The sequence below is a fragment of the Rhinoraja longicauda genome, chromosome 14, assembly GCF_053455715.1.
Source record: "Rhinoraja longicauda isolate Sanriku21f chromosome 14, sRhiLon1.1, whole genome shotgun sequence".
Classification (NCBI taxonomy): Eukaryota; Metazoa; Chordata; class Chondrichthyes; order Rajiformes; family Arhynchobatidae; genus Rhinoraja; species Rhinoraja longicauda.
Window position 1 is genome coordinate 48,379,381 of NC_135966.1, and position 19,420 is coordinate 48,398,800.

Below are 19,420 nucleotides of genomic sequence, written 5' to 3' on the forward strand. Positions count from 1 at the left end.
AGACTTCAGTGCTGTTGCTGCTCCTCTGCACTCTCTCACGTCTTCCAAGACCCAGTTCCAGTGGAATCCTCAGGCCGAAGCCGCCTTCCAGCGCCTCAAAACATTGTTCACCAACGCTCCTGTTCTGACCATCCCAGATCCCCAGAGACAGTTCATTGTGGAGGTGGATGCCTCCAACGAGGGGATTGGGGCGGTACTTTCCCAGAGAGCGGAGAAGGACAACCGGATTCATCCCTGTGCCTACCTGTCACGTAAGTTGACCCCAGCAGAAAAGAATTACGATGTCGGAAACAAAGAACTGCTGGCGGTCAGAGCCGCATTGGGGGAGTGGAGGCACTGGCTGGATGGGGCCGAGCAGCCTTTTCTGGTATGGACAGATCACAAGAACCTGGAATACATCCGTAAAGCCAAGAGACTCAACTCACGTCAGGCCAGATGGACTCTGTTTTTTAGTAGGTTCAACTTCTCTCTGTCTTACAGGCCCGGTTCCCAGAACACAAAACCAGACGCCCTGTCCCGACTTTATGACCCTGAACCTGATACCAGAGAACCCGAACCCATCCTGCCACTTAACCGTGTGGTAGGAGCGGTGTCTTGGCAGATCGAAACAGATGTGAAGCAGGCTAATGATGAGACTCCAGCACCGAGTGGCTGTCCTACTAACTGTTTGTTTGTTCCTGTGACATTGCGCCCCCAGGTAATCCACTGGGCTCACACGTCCCTGCTCACATGCCATCCAGGTGCCAAGAGAACTGTTTTTGTGGTTAAACAGCGTTTTTGGTGGCCTTCACTTGAGAAGGATGTAGCTGAATATGTGGCCGCCTGCCCTGTCTGTGCAAGGAGCAAGCCCTCCAGACAAGCCCAAGCGGGCCTGCTGCACCCACTTTCAGTCCCTCAGAGGCCCTGGTCCCACATCTCCATTGACTTTGTTACTGGGTTGCCGGCCTCCAAAGGTAACACAACTGTCCTGACGGTGGTAGACCGATTTTCAAAGATGGTACATTTTATCGCTGTGGCCAAGCTCCCCTCTGCCAAAGAGACGGCAGAGGTAATGATGTCTCACGTTTTCCGTATCCATGGTTTCCCTACAGACATTGTCTCGGACCGAGGTCCTCAGTTTGTGTCCAATTTTGGAGTGAGTTTTGTTCCCTCATAGGTGCCACCTGTCTTCTGGTTACCATCCGCAATCCAATGGCCAGACTGAGCGGATGAACCAGGAGCTCGAGACCTGCTTGCGCTGTCTGATCGCGCAGAACCAGACCACCTGGAGCGACCATCTCATCTGGGTCGAGTACGCACGCAACACGCTTCCTACGGCTGCCACGGGACTCACACCCTTCCAGTGTGCCTACGGCTACCAGCCCCCCTTGTTCTCGGCTTATGAGGGTGAGGTGACGGTGCCTTCTGCCCACGCCATGATCCGACGCTGTCGCCGAATCTGGGACGGAGCTCGGAGAGTTCTACTCTGGGGTTAGTCCCGGATGAAAGCGGCAGCCGACCGCCACCGCAGATCCGCTCCGCATTATCGCCCAGGCCAGAAGGTATGGCTGTCTACAAAGGACTTGCCACTTCACGTCCACGCCAGAAAGCTGGCTCCAAGGTTCGTGGGTCCATTTCCCATTTCGAAAGTCATTAACCCTGTTTTGGTCCGTCTACAACTCCCCAGGTAATTAAGGGTTCACCCTACATTCCACGTCAGCAAAATAAAACCGGTCAAGGAAAGTGCACTCGTGCCCGCCTCCAAGCCTCCTCCACCCCCCCGGCTCGTCGACGGTGGTCCGGTCTACACAGTTAAGGCACTTCTTGCAGTCCGCAAGAGAGGTCGCGGTCGCCAGTTTCTGGTCGACTGGGAAGGCTACGGTCCTGAGGAGAGGTGCTGGATTCCTGCCAGCTTCATTTTGGACAAAACTTTGATCAAGGACTTTGACAAGACTCATCCTGACCAGCCTGGACCATCAGAAGTCGGTCCTAAAGGGGGGGGGTACTGTAATGTCCCGTCAGATCTGTTAGTCTTTTGTCATGTTCTGTGTTTAGATTCTCATTTCAGGTCCCTTGACTTCCTGCCATTGTAATTGTCAGCCCCGCCTTGATTGTTTCCACCTGTGTGCCCTTACCTCATGTATATATAGTCCACGCCTCCCTTTGTCCTGTGCCAGTTCGTATTGTGATTCATGTGCTCCCGGTCGTAGTATAGCTAGTAAGTAATTTTTGTAACTAATGTTTTTTGTAGCTGAGTAAGTTTAGAGTTTTTGGTTCGAATCGCAGTGTTCTTTAATGTGAAAATTAAAGAACGCCTTTATTTTCTCCAAATTGACTCTTGTGTGTGAGTCGTGCATTTGAGTCCAGTTCCTGTGTGCCCCAGAGCATAACACATACGTAGAGTAGATGTGACAAGAATGCTTTCAGTAATGGGAGAGTCTAGAAGCAGAGGCCTCAGAATAAAAGGACGCAACCTCAGAATGGAAATGAGGAGAAATTCCTTCAGCCAGAGGTGCTGTATCTGTGGAATTCATTGCCACAAACAGTTGTGGAGGCCAAGATATTGGATATTGTTAAAGTGGAGATTGATGGATTTTGATTAGTAAGGGCATCAAAGGTTATGGTGTGAAGATAAGGGAATGGAGTTGAGACGGAAAAATAGACCAGCCATGATTGAATGGTGAAGTAGATTCATTGGGCCAAATGGCCTAATTCTGCTTCTGTCTTATGGTCTTACGGTCTACAAAACCCTCCTGCCTGTCTACACCTATTACCTGCCATACTATCCTGCCTCTCCTCACCCCTGACTTTCTTTCCCCCTCCCCTACAATCAGTCTGTAGAAGAATCCCGACCCAAAACATCGCTTATCCATGATCTCCAGGGATGCTGCCTGAACTTAGGGCGGCACGGTGGCGCAGCGGTAGAGTCATAGACAATAGACAATAGACAATAGGTGCAGAAGGAGGCCATTCGGCCCTTTGAGCCAGCACCGCCATTCAATGTGACCATGGCTGATCATTCTCAATCAGTACCCCGTTCCTGCCTTCTCCCCATACCCCCTGACTCCTCTATCCTTAAGCGCCTTTCAGCAAATGCAGCGCCGGAGACCCGGGTTCGATCTCGACTACGGGCGCCGTCTGTACAGAGTTTGTACGTTCTCCCCGTGACCTGCGTGGGTTTTCTCTGAGATCTTCAGTTTCCCCCCACACTCCAAAGGCGTACAGGCATGTAGGTTAATTGGCTTGGTAAATGTAAAAATTGTCCCTAGTGTGTGTAGGATAGTGTTAATGCGCGGAGATCGCTGGTCGGCGCGGACCCGGTGGGCCGAGGGGCCTGTTTCCTCGCTTGTATCTCTAAACTAAACTAAACTAAACTACTGAGTTACTCCAGCACTTTGTGTTCTTTTTCTATTAAACGGTGTAGCACTCAGCCTGTGGTATTTTCATCTTACAGTAACCAAAATAAACTTATATCTATTAAAAAGACCGACATTGTTTATTGTGAGATTGAAACTCTCTCGTTCCTATCCCCCCTTTCCCATTGATAAAATGATCCTTTCAATATGATTTTGTGTAACATGTTTTTCTTACAAACATGACTATCACGTTATAGCAGAAATACTTACATTAGGATGTGAATTCTTTCTGCATTTGGATTAAATTTCTTCAGTCCGATTACTCCAATTAATAAGGTTGGACCACTGACTCATGCAGGGCCAGAGTGTAAATCTGTGTGTAAGCAAAACCTTGGATTCAGTGCACTGTCTCAAGCCATGATTGCTGGGCATGGAGAACGGATGATGAAGACCTGGAAATGTCTTTCTGCGGCTGTGGCTCAAGTTTAGAGGCACACATCTGGATTGTTTTTAATTCACTTCTCGTTTGCTTGAATTGTGGATTGTAGAAATCTGGGCCACACAGGGACATAGTGCAGGGAGATTAGACTGGGGAGCAACTTGATGGGAGGGATGAACAAGACTGGAATAAGGAAAAGCAACAGACAATAGACAATAGGTGCAGGAGGAGACCATTCGGCCCTTCGAACCAGCACCCCTATTCAATGTGATCATGGCTGGTCATTCACAATCAGTACCCCGTTCCTGCCTTCTCCCCATACTCTGCTATCTTTAAGAGCTCTATCTAGCTCTCTTGAAAGCATCCAGAGAATTGGCCTCCACTGCCTTCTGAGGCAGAGAATTCCACAGATTTACAACTCTGACTGAAAAAGCACCCGGGATGGAGGATATAACTGCACCCTCTCTAGCTCAATCACATCCACTTGTCCTCCTGTGTCTTCAAACTGGGCACCCAAACATCCACTCCCTCAAAACATTGCTGTTTGTGAGTCCAAACTGTGTTATTATGTTACTTCCAAACGCTATTAGAATGAGCTCTGTTCAGTTCAGTTTATTGTCACGTGACCCAAGGTACACCAACAATCTTTTGTTGTGTGCCAACCAGTGTTTTAAACTTTGACAGTAAAACACCAGCACGACAGCAATGACATATTCTAAACTTACTGGAGAAGGAGGCATTGGCGGCACGGTGGCGCAGCGGTAGAGTTGCTGCCTTACAGCGAATGCAGCGCCGGAGATTCAGGTTCGATCCTGACTACGGGCGCCGTCTGTACGGAGTTTGTACGTTCTCCCCGCGACCTGTGTGGGTTTTCTCCAAGATCTTCGGTTTCCTCCCACACTCCAAAGACGTACAGGTATGTAGGTTAATTGGCTGGGCAAATGTTTAAAAAAAATTGTCCCTAGTTTGTGTAATGTTAATGTGCGGTGATCGCTGGGCGGCGCGGACTCGGTGGGCCGAAAGGCCTGTTTCCACGCTGTATCTCTAAAATCTAAATTGGGCCCATTATGTCAATGCCAGCTTTCATACAAATCCCATCAATTTCATTCCCTATGCCCAACACTCATGGGTTCCTTCATTGAGCTTCCTCAACGAAGTTGAACCAAATGTTGAGGCTGAAGGTACTGGAGTTGCATTATGGGAAGAGAGACCAGCCAATCTCCCATCAACGACATCCATGTCCATCTGTGCCAAAGAAGAAATCCCTCCTGGGGCCAAATCAAGCTGGGCTGAATGGAAATGCCAATAGACAATAGACAATAAACAATAGGTGCAGGAGTAGGCCAGTCTGCCTCAACAGACTGAGAGCTGGTCCTGCTCATTGTAAAGCCACTCTCAAGAAGTGGGGTTATATAGACACTGAAGACGTCATCTGCATATGTGGCACTGACCAACAAACTATGGAGCACCTATTGAGATGTCCTCTATTGGAGCACCAATGCAAAGCTGAGGACCTCGCAGAGAACAATGTACACATCTTGCTAAGAGCTGTGTTCAGTTTTGGCTGAAGCACAATATCTAGCATGTGTGGACATGATAATAATAAGAATTCCATTCCCCCAATTACTCCTGTGTATCCAATTCTCTCGCATGGCCCACCAACTCTAACCCCTGCTTCTCCTGCCACCCAACAGACAAGCTTGGATGCGATGAAGCTAGAGAGGGTGCAGAAATGATTTGAGGGGTGACTCAGTCTGAAGAAGGGTCTCGACCCGAAACATCACCCATTCCTTCTCTCCAGAGATGCTGCCTGTCCCGCTGAGTTACTCCAGCATTTTGTGTCTACCTTCGAGGGGTGACCCTGCTGAGGTTTGTAAAATCGTGAGGGACATGGACAAAGGGGGCAGTCACAGTCTTTTCCCCAGGGTGGGGAAACTAAAACTAAAGGGCCTAGGTTTAAGGTGAGAGAGGAAAGATAAAGGATGTGAGAGACAGTTTTTTTCACACAGAGGGTGATGGAATATGGAATGAGCTGTCAGAGAACGTGGTAAAAGTGAGTGCATTTACAATGTTTGAAAGACATTTGGGCAGGTACACAGCGAGGAAAGGTTAGGATAGATGTTGCGTGCACAGTTTGAAGGTTAGTTTAGTTCAGTTTATTTTAGTTTAGTTTAGATCAGTTTATTATCATGTGTACCGAGGTACAGTGAAAAGCTGTTGTCGACCCATTTACAGCGTATAGATACATGATAAGGGAGTAACGTTTAGTGCAAGGTAAAGCCAGCAAATTCCGATCGTGTACTCTGAGGATAACCAAGGAGGTAGATGGTAGTTCAGCTCTGCTCTCTAGTTGGCAAATATGATTAGTGTAGATAGACATGTTTGTCTGCATGGATGAGGGTTGAGTGATTTGTTTCCACGCTGTTTCACTCCATTTAACCTACACTAACAATAATTTATAAAAACCAATGAACCTACCAATCAGCACGCCTTTGAGACGTAGGAAGAAATTAGAGCATTCAGGAGAAACACACCCTGTCACAGGGAGAATACTGTATGTCATCTCCAGCCAGGCAGCACCTAGGATCAGGATGGAACCCAGGTCGATGGATCTGTGAGGCACCAGTTGCTATTCCTTCACCACTCGTTATGTGCACAACTATTCACATTTTTTGCCATTTTACCCTGCAGAGCTAACATCTTTTAGACAATATACAATAAACAATAGGTGCAGGAGGAGGCCATTCGGCCCTTCGAGCCAGCACCACCATTCAATGTGATCATGGCTGATCTTTCTTAATCAGTACCCCGTTCCTGCCTTCTCCCCATACCCCCTGACTCCGCTATCCTTAAGAGCTCTATCTAGCTCTCTCTTGAATGCATTCAGAGAATTGGCCTCCACTGCCTTCTGAGGCAGTAGTTTTCCTACTGTGTTCCTGCCCTGTGCTTCCTCAGAATTAATTTAGAAACCAGGATCCCAGTACTGGGTTAACGATGTCCATGAAACCCATGCGCATATGTCCAGTTATGTCAATCCTTAATAGTTGGAGATTAAGGAGGAGGTTCCTTTCTAGCTGGGCTGATTCCTTGCCCTTGTTTTAATGGGTAGCTATGTAACCTTTACATTCAACCTCACGTGCTGTCTCTGTGGATTTCCCCGTATGATTGCACAGGTTTCTTACAGGTACACTTGTTTTCCACCCAATCACAGAATGCCTTGGGGGGGGGGGGTTGTAGGCTGGCCACTGTGATTCGGTACCCCGTGACTCCATGACTCCAGCCAGACATTTGAAGTAACTAAATCTGACAATATACACCGATCAGCCAAAACATTATGACCACTGACAGGCGAAGTGAATAACATTGATTATCTTGTTACAATGGCACCTGCCAAGGGGTGGGATATATTAGGCAGCAAGTGAACAGTCAGTTCTTGAAGTTGATGTGTTGGATGCAGGAGAAATGGGCAGGAGTAAAGACCTGAGCGACTTTGACAAGGGCCAAATTGTTATGGCCAGACGATTGGGTCAGAGCATCTCTGAAACGGCAAGGCTTGTGGGGTGCTCCCGGTCAGCAGTGGTGAGTACCTACCGACAGTGGTCCGAGGAGGGACACACAGGGTGTTGGGCGCCCAAGGCTCATCGATGCACGAGGGCAACGAAGGCTATCCCGTCTGGTCCGAACCGACAGAAGGTCGACTGTGGCACAAATCACAGAACATTTTAATGGTGGTCACGGGAGGAATGTGTCATGATACACAGTGCATCGCACCCTGCTGCGTATGGGGCTGCGTAGTCGCAGACTGGTCAGAGTGCCCATGATGACCCGGGTCCACTGTCGAAAGTGCCTACATTGGGCACACAAGCGTCGGAACTGGACCTAGGAGCAGTGGAAGAAGGTTGCCTGGTCCAATGAGTCCCATTTTCTTGTTTTGCCCTGGCCTCCAAATTCTCCAGATCTCAATCCGATTGAGCATCTGTGGGATGTGCTGGATCGACAAGTCCACTTCGCAACTTACAGGACATGAAGGATCTGCTGCTAATGTTTTGATGCCAGATACCACAGGACACCTTCAGGGGTCTTGTAGAGTCCATGCCTCGGCGGGTCGGCGCTGCTTTAGAGGACCAACAGCATATTAGGCAGGTGGTCATAATGTTTTGGCTCATCACTGTATGGTTCTGAGGCAGACTTCAGAGTCTTCAGGGACCAAATCTTCATGCTGAAATGGTTGTCTGAGCTCCATCCACCTGGCCCATGAATATTTCAAACAAGAACCATTACCACAATTATGTCAAGCACACCATGTGCTCAAAGGGAGATTTCGAGTTATTCAGGATTAATGAATCAAACAATGAGATGGTGGAGAAAACAGTGCAGTTCAAGTTGCAAGTGGCCCTGTCTTATCAGTCAGTTGTTGGTGTCTTGTTTTCACACCTTACCCTTCCATATCTCTGTGTCTCCCTCTCCCCGACTCTCAGCTTGCAGAAGGGTCTCGAGCCAAAACGTCACCTGTTTCTTCTTTCCACAAATGCTGCCTGTCCCATTGAGTTACTCCAGCATTTTGTGTCTAATTTCGGTGTAAACCAGCACCTGCAGTTCCCTCCTACACATATTGATAAGGTCATAAGTGATAGGAGTAGAATTAGGCCATTCGGCCCATCAAGTCTACTCCACAATTCAATCATGGCTGACCTATCTCTCCCTCCTAACCCCATTCTCCTGCCTTCTCCCCATAACCTCTGACACCTGCACTAATCAAGAATCTATCTATCTCTGCCTTAAAAATATCCACTGACGTCCTCCACAGCCTTCTGTGGCAAAGAATTCCACAGATTCACCACACTCTGACTAAAGAAATTCCTTCTCATCTCCTTCCTAAAAGAACATCCTTTAATTCTGAGGCTGTGACCTCTGGTCCTGGACTCTCCCGCCAGTGGAAACATCCTCTCCACATCCACTCTGTCCAAGCCTTTCACTACGTAGTTGAAAGCCATCACTGCAGAGACTAGGGATCGGACCAATTGGTTTATGCCATTCAGTGTTGCTTGTCTGAAATCCTTCACCAGGTCCCCACAGCTTCATTTATTGCACCTTGCCGCCTTTGTGGTTGTAACGTCAGCACTGGTTCGTTGAGAACTTTCCGGAAATGCTGAAGTGAAAGCGCCTCAAACGCAACTCGACAAGATCTCAGCTCTGCTGGTTATCAACGGTCTCCAGATTGACGGCCCCACACACTGTTCATCCAACCATGCCTTCTTGGAGCAGGGCAGTGAGAGAGAGATACGGAGTGGGTAAGGGATGCCGGCTTCAACTATTTCAGAGCTTGTTTGTCACTAAATGGGTGCAGAAAATGTTCACATTTGCCAGTGTCGCACTCTGTCAACAGGATGTGGCTAACTTGCTTCAACACTGGGAACAGCTCAAAGAGCTGGTGCAAGATGGTATAAATCCAAGCTAAACTCTGTCAGATGCAATATAAAGATAGTTGTTTTAATTTTTTTTCTATGCTGTCATTGGTATTGATCACAGTCAGATGGGTTTTACTGCAAGACGGAGTTTTTTGTCACGGACTAATTTCAACTGCCTGATCAGTCCCGAGTTAATGTCAAGGTTTTTTTCTGCCTAACACCCATTTGACGAGCTTTGAAATAATTTAAAACAGACGCCCGGTTTGGATAGACACAGACTCGCGATGGAGGAAGTGGGATGTGTGTCTGATTGATGGTGGTTGTTTGAGGAACTTCTTCGCCGCACGAGCGCACAAACGCGCATTTTAGAAATGTAGAAACATAGAAAATAAGTGCAGGAGTAGGCCATTCGGCCCCTCGAACCAGCACCGCCATTCAATATGATCATGGCTGATCATTCTAGATCAGTACCCCGTTCCTGCTTTTTCCCCATATCCCTTGATTCCATTAGCCCTAAGAGCTAAATCTAACTCTCTCTTGAAAACGTCCAGTGAATTGGCCTCCACTGCCTTCTGTGGCAGAGAATACCACAGATTCACAACTCTCTGGGTGAAATTTCTTTTCCGCATCTCAGTCCTAAATGGCCCACCCCTTATTCTTAAACTGTGACCCCTGGTTCTGGACTCCTCCAACATCGGGAACATTTTTCCTGCATCTAGCCTGTCCAATCCCTTAAGAATTTTACATGTTTCTATAAGATCCCATCTCATCCTTCTAAATTCCAGTGAATATAAGCCCAGTCGACCCATTCTTTCATCATATGCCAACCTGGTGAACCTACGCTGCACTCCCTCATTTACCATCCTCTATGTCCTGTGCTAACCAACTATTTAGGTTGAGAACTTTATACATTATTTCAACCCCATCGAGTGAACTGGGGTACCTGAGAACCTAATATATCATTTTTGGCAAAGAGACCACAATCCCGTCTGTGCATGGCTTGCCCTTATCTCTGAGCATTTCCTTTAACACATAAGAGGTGTTATCCATCAATTTAAGATATGACTGTGTGAACCCGAGCTGTTTCAAAGAGAGTCTGCACCTCAGTTTCAAATTGCCATTTGATTCCCGGTCACGGTGGTGCAGCGGTAGAGTTGCTGCCTTACAGCGAATGCAGCGCCGGAGACCCGGGACCGATCTGCCCCCTCCCCTGACATCAGTCTGAAGAAGTGTCTCGACCCGAAACATCACCCATTCCTTCTCTGCTGAGATGCTGCCTGACCCGCTGAGTTACTCCAGCATTTTGTGATGCGGGTGCTGTACTGTACGGAGTTTGTACGTTCTCCCCGTGACCTGCGTGGGTTTTCTCCGAGCTCTTCGGTTTCCTCCCACACTCCAAAGACGTGCAGGTTTGTAGGTTAATTGGCTTGGTACATGTAAAAATTGTCCCTAGTGGGTGTAGGAGGGTGTTAATGTGTGGGGATCGCTGGTCGGCGCGGACCCGGTGGGCCGAAAGTACCTGTTTCTGCACTGTCTCTCTGAATTAAAATAAAATTCACCGGAGCTTTGTGTGAAATGCCTGCTGATTGTGAGTCCAGGCAAGGGAAGGGAATGGATGAGCAATGGTATCATTTTGCACCAATGTTTGTCTTGAGAAAGCGTACCTAAGCTGGGTTAATCAAAGAATCCCAGCAGGAGTCCAGTCTTTGAATCAGGAAAGTATAGAAGCATGGCTGTCAAGGATAATTAATGCTGAGCTGGGAAAGAGAGACGACTTCAAGGAAAAGCCTGTGGTTTAAAATCTCAAGAGGGAATGATTGTTGACTCAAAGTCAACGATAATTGTCCCAGGCCGCAAGTGACAGGAAAATGGTACTTTAATATTCTTTGAAAAGAAATTTAAAAAGCACTGCTTGTGCTTGGTGGAAAAATAACAATAATTATTGATCATTGCCACAGACAGCCTACGTCAGCTTTTCCTCTCATCCTTCAGTTTTTCCATGCATTATACACCTGGTTTCCAACATATATCAAATTTTACCAGGCTTATTTATACCTGTTGCCCTTCTTAAAATAGGGGACAACATTAGCCACACCACAGCCACATACCTGTGCTACTGCAGATGCAAACATTTCTGTCAAGGGTTCAGTTTTCTCCTCCACTGCTTTTCATAGGAGCCTGGGATTGATTTCATCTGGCCCTAAGGATTTATTAACTCCTCACCCATAGCATGGCATCTAACACCTCCTCCTTCTTAATACTGACCTGCCACACATACCCTTCTCCAAATTCGATTCTTTTCATTCGTAAATACAGATGAGATGTCTTTATTAGGATCTCAACAACATCACCAGACTCTGCTCATAGATGACCTCGAAAAGTCATATCATCATACAGCACGGAAACAGGCCCTTTGGTCGAACCAAGATGCCCCATCTAAGCTAGTCACATTTGCCCCCTTAACCTTCTCAACTTTTCCTATCCATGCACCTGTCCATGTGTCTTTTAAATGCAGTTATAGAACCTGCCTCAAGTACCCCTCATTCCATAAACCCTCCACCCTCTGAGTGAAAAACTTGCTCCTCAGTTCCTATTAAATCTTGCCCCTCTCACGCTAAACCTATGCCTTCTGGCTTTTGTTTCCTCTACCCTGTTAAAAGATTCTGTGTATTCATCTGTACACCATGATTTTATACACCTTTATAATATCACCCATCAGCCTTCTGCGCTCCAAGGAATAAAGTCGTGGCTTGCTCAACCTTTCCCTAGAGCTCAGGCCTTTGCATGCTGCAAACATCCTTCTAAATATTCCCTGCCCGCTTTCCAGCTTAATGACATCTGTCCAATAGCTGGGTGACCAGAACAGAAAACAATACTCTAAATGTTGCCTCACCAATGTCTTGTACAATTGTAATATAACGCCCCACGTCTATACCCAGTTCTCTGACTGGTGAAGGCCAATGTACCAAAAGCCTTCTTTACTATCCTACCTACCTGTGTCACCTCTTTCAGGGAGCCATCTACCTGTACCTGTACTCCTAGGTCCCTTTGCTCTACAACACACTCTATGGCCCGAACGTTCACTGTGGTTGGCTTGCCTGGTTTGACTTCCCAAAATGCAACATCTTGCACTTATTTGCATTAAACTCCATTAGCCATTCCTCAGCCCACTTGCCCACCTAATCAAAATCCTCTATGAATCAAATGCAACCTACTCTTTCACAAGCTGCTGTTCCCAGGCTCTGTTGCTCCTGATATACTGTAGAATTCTCTGCCACAGAAGGCAGTGGAGGCCACTTCACTGGATGTTTTCAAGAGCGAGTTAGTTAGAACTTAGAGCTAATAGAATCAAGGGATATGGGGAGAATACAGGAATGAGGTACTGATTTATGATGATCAGCCATGATCATATTGAATGGCGGTGTGATGGCTCGAAGGGCCGAAGGGCCGAATGGCCTACTCCTGCACCTTTATTTTATGTTTCTATGTTACAGTTTACCTTGGGATTATCCATAATCTTCCTTGCCCAATATATTTCATAGCCTCTATTTGCCCTCCTAATTCCTTTCTTTGCTCCTCCATAATTTATTTTCCTCAAGAATGGACCACGATTCCAATTGCATTGAGATGCCATATGTTTCCTTTTTTTCCCCTGATCAAACCTCCAATATCCTTCACCATCAAGGGGGTTCCCTAGCCTTGCCATCTTTGCCTTTCACCTTTCATGCTGGCCTGGATCTCTTACTAGCCACTGGACCTGGTTGATTTACCCTACCCACTTGCTGCATTGCTGCTCTGCTTCCCAAATCCCTGTCAAGCCAGTTTAAACCTCCTGTGCAGTGCGACCAAACCCCCCGGCAACATTATTGGAACCCCTCCAATTTAGGTTCAAATAGACCAAGTGGACCCGTTGGGCCCAAACCTCTCCTGCATTGGTGCAGCATCCTCTCCTCCTCCCCTCCTCCCCTCCCCCCCTCCCCCCCTCCCCCCCTCCCCCCCTCCCCCCCCTCCCCCCTCCCCCCTCCCCCCCTCCCCCCCTCCCCCCCTCCCCCCCTCCCCCCCTCCCCCCCTCCCCCCCTCCCCCCCTCCCCCCCTCCCCCCCCTCCCCCCCTCCCCCCCTCCCCCCCTCCCCCCCCCCCTCCCCCCCTCCCCCCTCCCCCCTCCCCCCCCTCCCCCCTCCCCCCTCCCCCCTCCCCCCTCCCCCCTCCCCCCTCCCCCCTCCCCCCTCCCCCCTCCCCCCTCCCCCCTCCCCCCTCCCCCCTCCCCCCTCCCCCCTCCCCCCTCCCCCCTCCTTCTCCCCCTCCCTCCCCCCTCCTTCTCCCTCCCTCCCTCCTCCCCTCCCCTCCCTTTCCTCTCCCTCCACCCCCTCCCCCTCCCCTAACCCTCCCCCCTCCCGTCCCCCTTCCCCCCTCCCCCTTCACCCCTCCCCCTCCCTCCCCTCAGGCCAGAGCTGCTGCTGAACCCGGAAGCAAAAGGAGAATGTTGGAGAGTCTGGAAAGAGACAAACAGAATTAATGTTACAGATGATTCTCAATAAATAGATCTTTAATTGCTTAGCGTGGAGAACGGTTCGGCCAAAGGGCCTGTTTCCATGTTGTATGATGATATTCTTGCTATTGTAGAAACGTATACAATTCTGAAGGGATTGGACAGGCTAGATGCAGGACAAATGTTCCCCATGTTGGGGGAGTCCAGAACCAGGGGATCACAGTATAAGAATAAGGGATAGGCCATTTATGGCTGAGATGAGGAAATACTTTTTCACCCAGAGAGTTGTGAATCTGTGGAATTCTCTGCCACAGCAGGCAGTGGAGCCCAATTCACTGGATGAATTCAAGAGAGATATTGCTCTTCGGGCTTATTGGATCAAAGGATATGGGGAGAAAGCAGGAACGGGGTACAGCCATGATCATATTGAATGGCGGTGCTGGGTCGAAGGGGTGAATGGCCAACTCCTATATTCTATGTTTCTATGTTTCTGGTATAGCCACACTGGATGGAAGCATTCAGCACTACCATTTACTGCATCTTTAATTGAGAAGGAAAGTAAACCTGGAACCAGCACTACAAGAAATGTTTTAAATCTGTTATACTTATTCTAAGATGCATATTGCATGCATCAAATGGTTGGTGACTTAGATTAGTACTAAAAATTCAGCATGTGTGCACATTTCCTTTCAACTTCTCACTTTTCTATAAATGGAATTTCTATAAATGAAAATGAAAATGTAAACTTTTCATGCTGTGTTAACACCCAATGGTTTGCCTTTTGTTCCTGTTTTCCCAGTCTGCATTGCAGGTAAACTTGCATGCTCTAATAAACCCTAACACTGCAAAATGTAGTTCTGTTCTGTGGTTTCGAGATTGTATCTGGCATGAGGTCCCGTGTTTGTACTGTGGGTTAAACAGAACATGGTATGGGTTGGGGCGTTCATGATTACACAAGCAACAGCCATCGAAAATATACAGGGTAGATGGAATCTGCAGGTGTACTTGTAATGCAGCTCGTAGAGCCATTGCCCCACAGTTCCAGTAATCTGGGATTAATTCTGATCTCAAGGGCTATCTAAGTGGAGTTTGCATGTTCCCCCTGGTGCTCCAGTGCCCTCTGAACATACTAACGCATAAGAGATCTAAAATGTGTTTCTCATTGTGCAGGTAGATTAATTGTCTGCTGTAAATTGATGTGAGGGTATGTAGGCGAGTGTAGAATCTGAGGGGGGGAACTCTGGAAATGTTGGGTTGAATAAAATGGGTTTATTCATACTAACGCATAAGAGATCTAAAATGTGTTTCTCATTGTGCAGGTAGATTAATTGTCTGCTGTAAATTGATGTGAGGGTGTGTAGGCGAGTGTAGAATCTGGGTGGGGGGGAATGCTGGAAATGTTGAATAAAATGGGTTTAGTGTGTGATCGGTGTAATGAATGGTTGGAGGTTGGTGTGGCATTGATGGGTTGAGGGGCTGGGTGGGGATCCGTGATCATACAACGTGCACTGCGATGTGCACACATGAAGTGGCTTTAGCACAGGTCAAATTCACCATCTCCAAGACGTCGTCATGATATTGTTTCCTTGTTTGAAAAGCGGGAAGATTTTGCAAACCGTCCGACGTGGGTGTGGGCGTTGGGCCTCAGTCGGGGAAGGATGAGGTGAACTTTAAAATGCTAGATTTGCATCCTGATAGATAGAGATTATCAGCAAATGAGCAATTCTGCAGCCTATACCTTCCACTTAGCTCTATCTATTGTACTAGATTTCGACCTGGTTTGTATTTATGTGTGGTACATCTGATCTGTTTGGAATGCATGCAAAACAAAGCTCTTCACTGTACCTCAGTGCTCGCGACAATATTTAACCCTAAGAGGGGCAGCCTAGTAAATCCTGGCGCAGAGGTAGAGTTGCTGCCTTACAGGGCCAGAGACCCAGGTTCGATCCTGACTACGGGCGCCGTCTGTACAGAGTTTGTACGTTCTCCCCATGACCACGTGGGTTTCCCCATATGCTCCCACGCTCCAAAGACATGCAGGTTCGCAGGTTAATTGATTTTGGTAAAGAATGTAAATTGTTCCCAGTGGGTGGGAAAGTCCTAGTGTACGGGATGATCGCTGGTCGTCGTGGACTCGGTGAGCCACTCCTGCCTGCTCCTAATATACTTGTGGAAGATTTTCTTTTCCGGCAGTCTGCTGCTCCATAAAAAATAGTGCAGATCTCTCCTCATCTTCACCAAGACCTCACTGAGTCTCGCAGAGTGAAGAGTCCATCATGTTTAATCGTCACATGTATAGACAATGGAACAATTCCATTCTTACTTGCAGCAGTATAACAGTCCTGCAAAGACAATACCCAGAGATACCATATAACACACAAGAGTTCAAATAAATTAATAGGCCCAATACAATCGTGCAAAATAAAAACCCGTGAAGTCCTCAGTGCAACCAAAGACAGTCCATATTTCATTAATATAGTCAGTGTTGTGTAGTGTTCAAGGACTCAATGGTCTTGGGGAAGAAGCTATTCATGAACCTGGTGGTTTTGGTTTCAGATTCCTCTTCCTTCTTCCCAATGCTATGCGTGAGATGGGAGTGTGGACATAATGGTGTGGATCATTGATGATGCGGGCTGGTTTTTTTGAGGCACACTTCCTACAGATCCCGTTAATAGTGGGGAGGTCAGTCCCTGTATAAATGAGCAACTGAGTAAGTTTGAAGACCTTCTCTCAGGTTGACTGAGCTCTCGAGCATCCAGCAGCTCCTGCTACTTACTTTAGTTTAGTTTAGTTTAGAGATACAGCGCGGAAACAGGCCCTTCGGCCCACCTAGTCCGCACCGCCCAGCGATCCCCGCACATTAACACTGCCCTACACACACTGGGGACAATTTACACTTAGACCAAGCCAATTAACCTACAAACCTGTACGTTTTTAGAGTGTGGGAGGAAACTGACCTTGGAGAAAACCCACATGGTCACGGGGAGAACGTGCAAACTCCGTACCAACAGCACCCGCAGTCAGGATTGAACCTGGGCCTCCGGCGCTGCAAGCATAATAAGGCAGCAACTCTACCGCTGCGCCACCGTGCTGCCCCAACGGTGCCACCACTATGCAGCGGCCGTTCAAAATTCCTTCCCTTTTCGAGATGTAGGTTGTCTACCTTTAACTAGGCCCCGTCTGATTAATTGACACGAGCAGAATGTAGTGATGTGTAAATATTGGCTCTCCGAGTCAAACATTGGCAAACAAGCACCCGTCTTTACACTAAACCCCCCCTAGCCCACGTTATTCTCTCCACATTCCCGTTAACGCTTCCCAGATTCCATCACTCCATGCAAATTGCGGGGGTCAATTAAACCCACGCGCTTTGAAACGTGGGACAAAACCAGAGCACACGGAGGAAAAGCATCTGGGAGAAATCCACACAGCAAATCCACACAGTCAGTACCAGGGCTTAGGATTGCACCTAGGTCATTGGAGATGTGAGGTGGCAGCTCTCAACACAACCGCAAATGTTAATTTCCTTTCTGAAAGTAGGGTGAGTAATAACTCACTTCTAGATGAAGTCAGCCCGGTCTATCTTATTTGGAGGTTGTTAACAATAAAGGAGGGGTTGGACAAACTTGAATTATTTTCTCTGGAGAGTCAAAGACTGAGGGGAGACTTGATAGGAGATTGCAAGGAATGGGGGGATATGAATTACGTAGAGGCGGAAAGGATTGGTTTAATGTGGCTTCATGTTCGGCACAGAAAACGTGGGCCGATGGGCCTGTTGCTCTATCGTGTCTGTGTTGTGCATTCTCTGTTTTATGTTTTATGAAAAAAAAAAATGATTGAGCTACCAAGCAAGACCATTATCACCGTATTAATTTCAGTTACCACAACCAATCATTTTATTCTGTGCATGCCACAGGAGATATAAATATAAACTGCACAGTTTTACTACAAGGTTCTTCCTGCCTTACAAATAATTGCTTTAAGTAACATCAAGCTTTTGTCACCATGTTTTAAGGCTTCTACTTTTTCTGTCACTTTTTAGTTAATTGGCTCAGAATTGAATGGTTATGATCCAGAAGTGAGATCTTGACAGGAAAATTGTACTGAGATTTCCAATTGTTTATATTGTTGCTAACAGAATGGAAGGGCTTTGTGTGGAAGATAATGCAGGGCATTTCTGAAGAAAGTTATTTGTTCATAGAGTTATACAGAGCAGATACAGGACCTTCGGCCCAACTCACCCAGGCTGACCATTAATTACGTCATTCTACTTTTCTGACGTCTTTGCCTTGGCAATTCAACTCAACTAGATTCTTATTAAAAGTAGTGAGAGTACCTGTCTCCACCATCTCCTCAGATCCCATCCATGTCCTGGGTGAAAGTAATTCTACCCTGGATTTCTTCTAATCCTCTTCCAGCTGAATGTATGCCCTTTGGCTTTTGTCACTTCTGGACAAGAGCTATTCTTAGGTTGCTTCATCAGCAACCCTCCCTCCACACTTTTCGAAGTGGCAATGTTTACTGATGTTTGCAAAACTGTTCAGTGTGTTCGCAGCAACTCGGGTAAGGAAGCAGAACGGGACAGCATCCAGCAGCTATGTCCAGCATTCAAGCTGGATCAGTGAATGTCAAGGGGTGTCTGTTATTGCATAGAGTGAGAAAATTGGCATCTCCAACAAGACAGAAGAACCATCTCCCCTCAACACTCAATGGTATTGACCAACCAAGGGGTGACCATTGACCATAAAGTTAGCTGGGCTTTCCGCATGTCGAGTGGCCTCGAGAGCAGCTACGAAATTGGGACTCCTTGATGAGCGTGGGATCTCCTGGTTTCTGGAAGCCAGAGATCAGGAGTGCAAGGAATACCCTCTATTTGATTGTACAAATGGAGTTCCAACACCACTGAAGGTGCTCGACACCATCCACAGCAAACTAGCCTTTTTAATGGTCATTCAGATCTGCATCTTGAACTTTACTCCTTCCACTGGTGGACATGGCCACAGTGTGTAGAGTTGGCAACTTCCAGTGCAACCACGCAACAAGACCCAGAAGATTAGGAAGCATGGAATCGACAGGGATTTGGTAGTTTGGATTCAGAACTGGCGTACCCAACATAGATCGAGTAGTGATGGAAGGGTCTTATTCTGGTTGGACGAGTGTGATCAATGGTGTTTCGCTGTGATCAGTGCAGGCAGCACTGATATTGATGGAGTCAGAGACAGAGCAGAAGGCGGTCAAGCATATGGCAGGACATAGATCAGGCTGCAAGTATGGGCAGAGAATTGACAGCTGGGGTTTAACCGAGCCATTGGGAGATGATGCTCTTAGAGAGGTTGAATGTAAAGGAAATGTATACTGTTAATGACAAGACCCCTAACAGCATTGATGTAGAGAGAGATCTTGAAATCCAAGTCCATCGGCCCCTGAAAGTGCCACACAGGTAGTTAGAGTGGTAGGGATATGGTCTGCTTGCCTTCATCAGTCGCTTCATTGAGTATAAGAGTCAGGAAGATACGATGCAGCAGTTCTAATCACCCCCATTACACGAATGAAGTGGAGGCCTTGGAGTGAATGGGGAAGCCTTTTACCGGGATGCTGCTTGGATTGGAGGGGTTTAGGTATGAGGAAAGGTTGAACAAACGGATTATATTCTCTGGAGTATCGGAACCTGAGGAGTGACTTGATAGAAGTGTATGAAATTCTGTATGAAACAATCTAAATATTTTTCCATGGTTGGAAACAACAAAGAT

The 19,420-nt window shown here is 47.4% G+C and overlaps 1 protein-coding gene across 1 annotated transcript in view; it reads left to right on the forward strand.

Moving 5' to 3' along the window:
• Positions 1–8,950: 8,950 nt before the first annotated feature.
• The window catches only part of LOC144600250 (dedicator of cytokinesis protein 2-like), a 706,150-nt gene continuing 695,680 nt past the window's right edge, over positions 8,951–19,420 (forward strand). Inside the window, exon 1 of the mRNA XM_078411810.1 lies at positions 8,951–9,065. Coding sequence (XP_078267936.1) covers positions 9,023–9,065 — 43 coding nt within the window. The 5' untranslated portion in view covers positions 8,951–9,022. The remainder of the gene's footprint in view (positions 9,066–19,420) is intronic.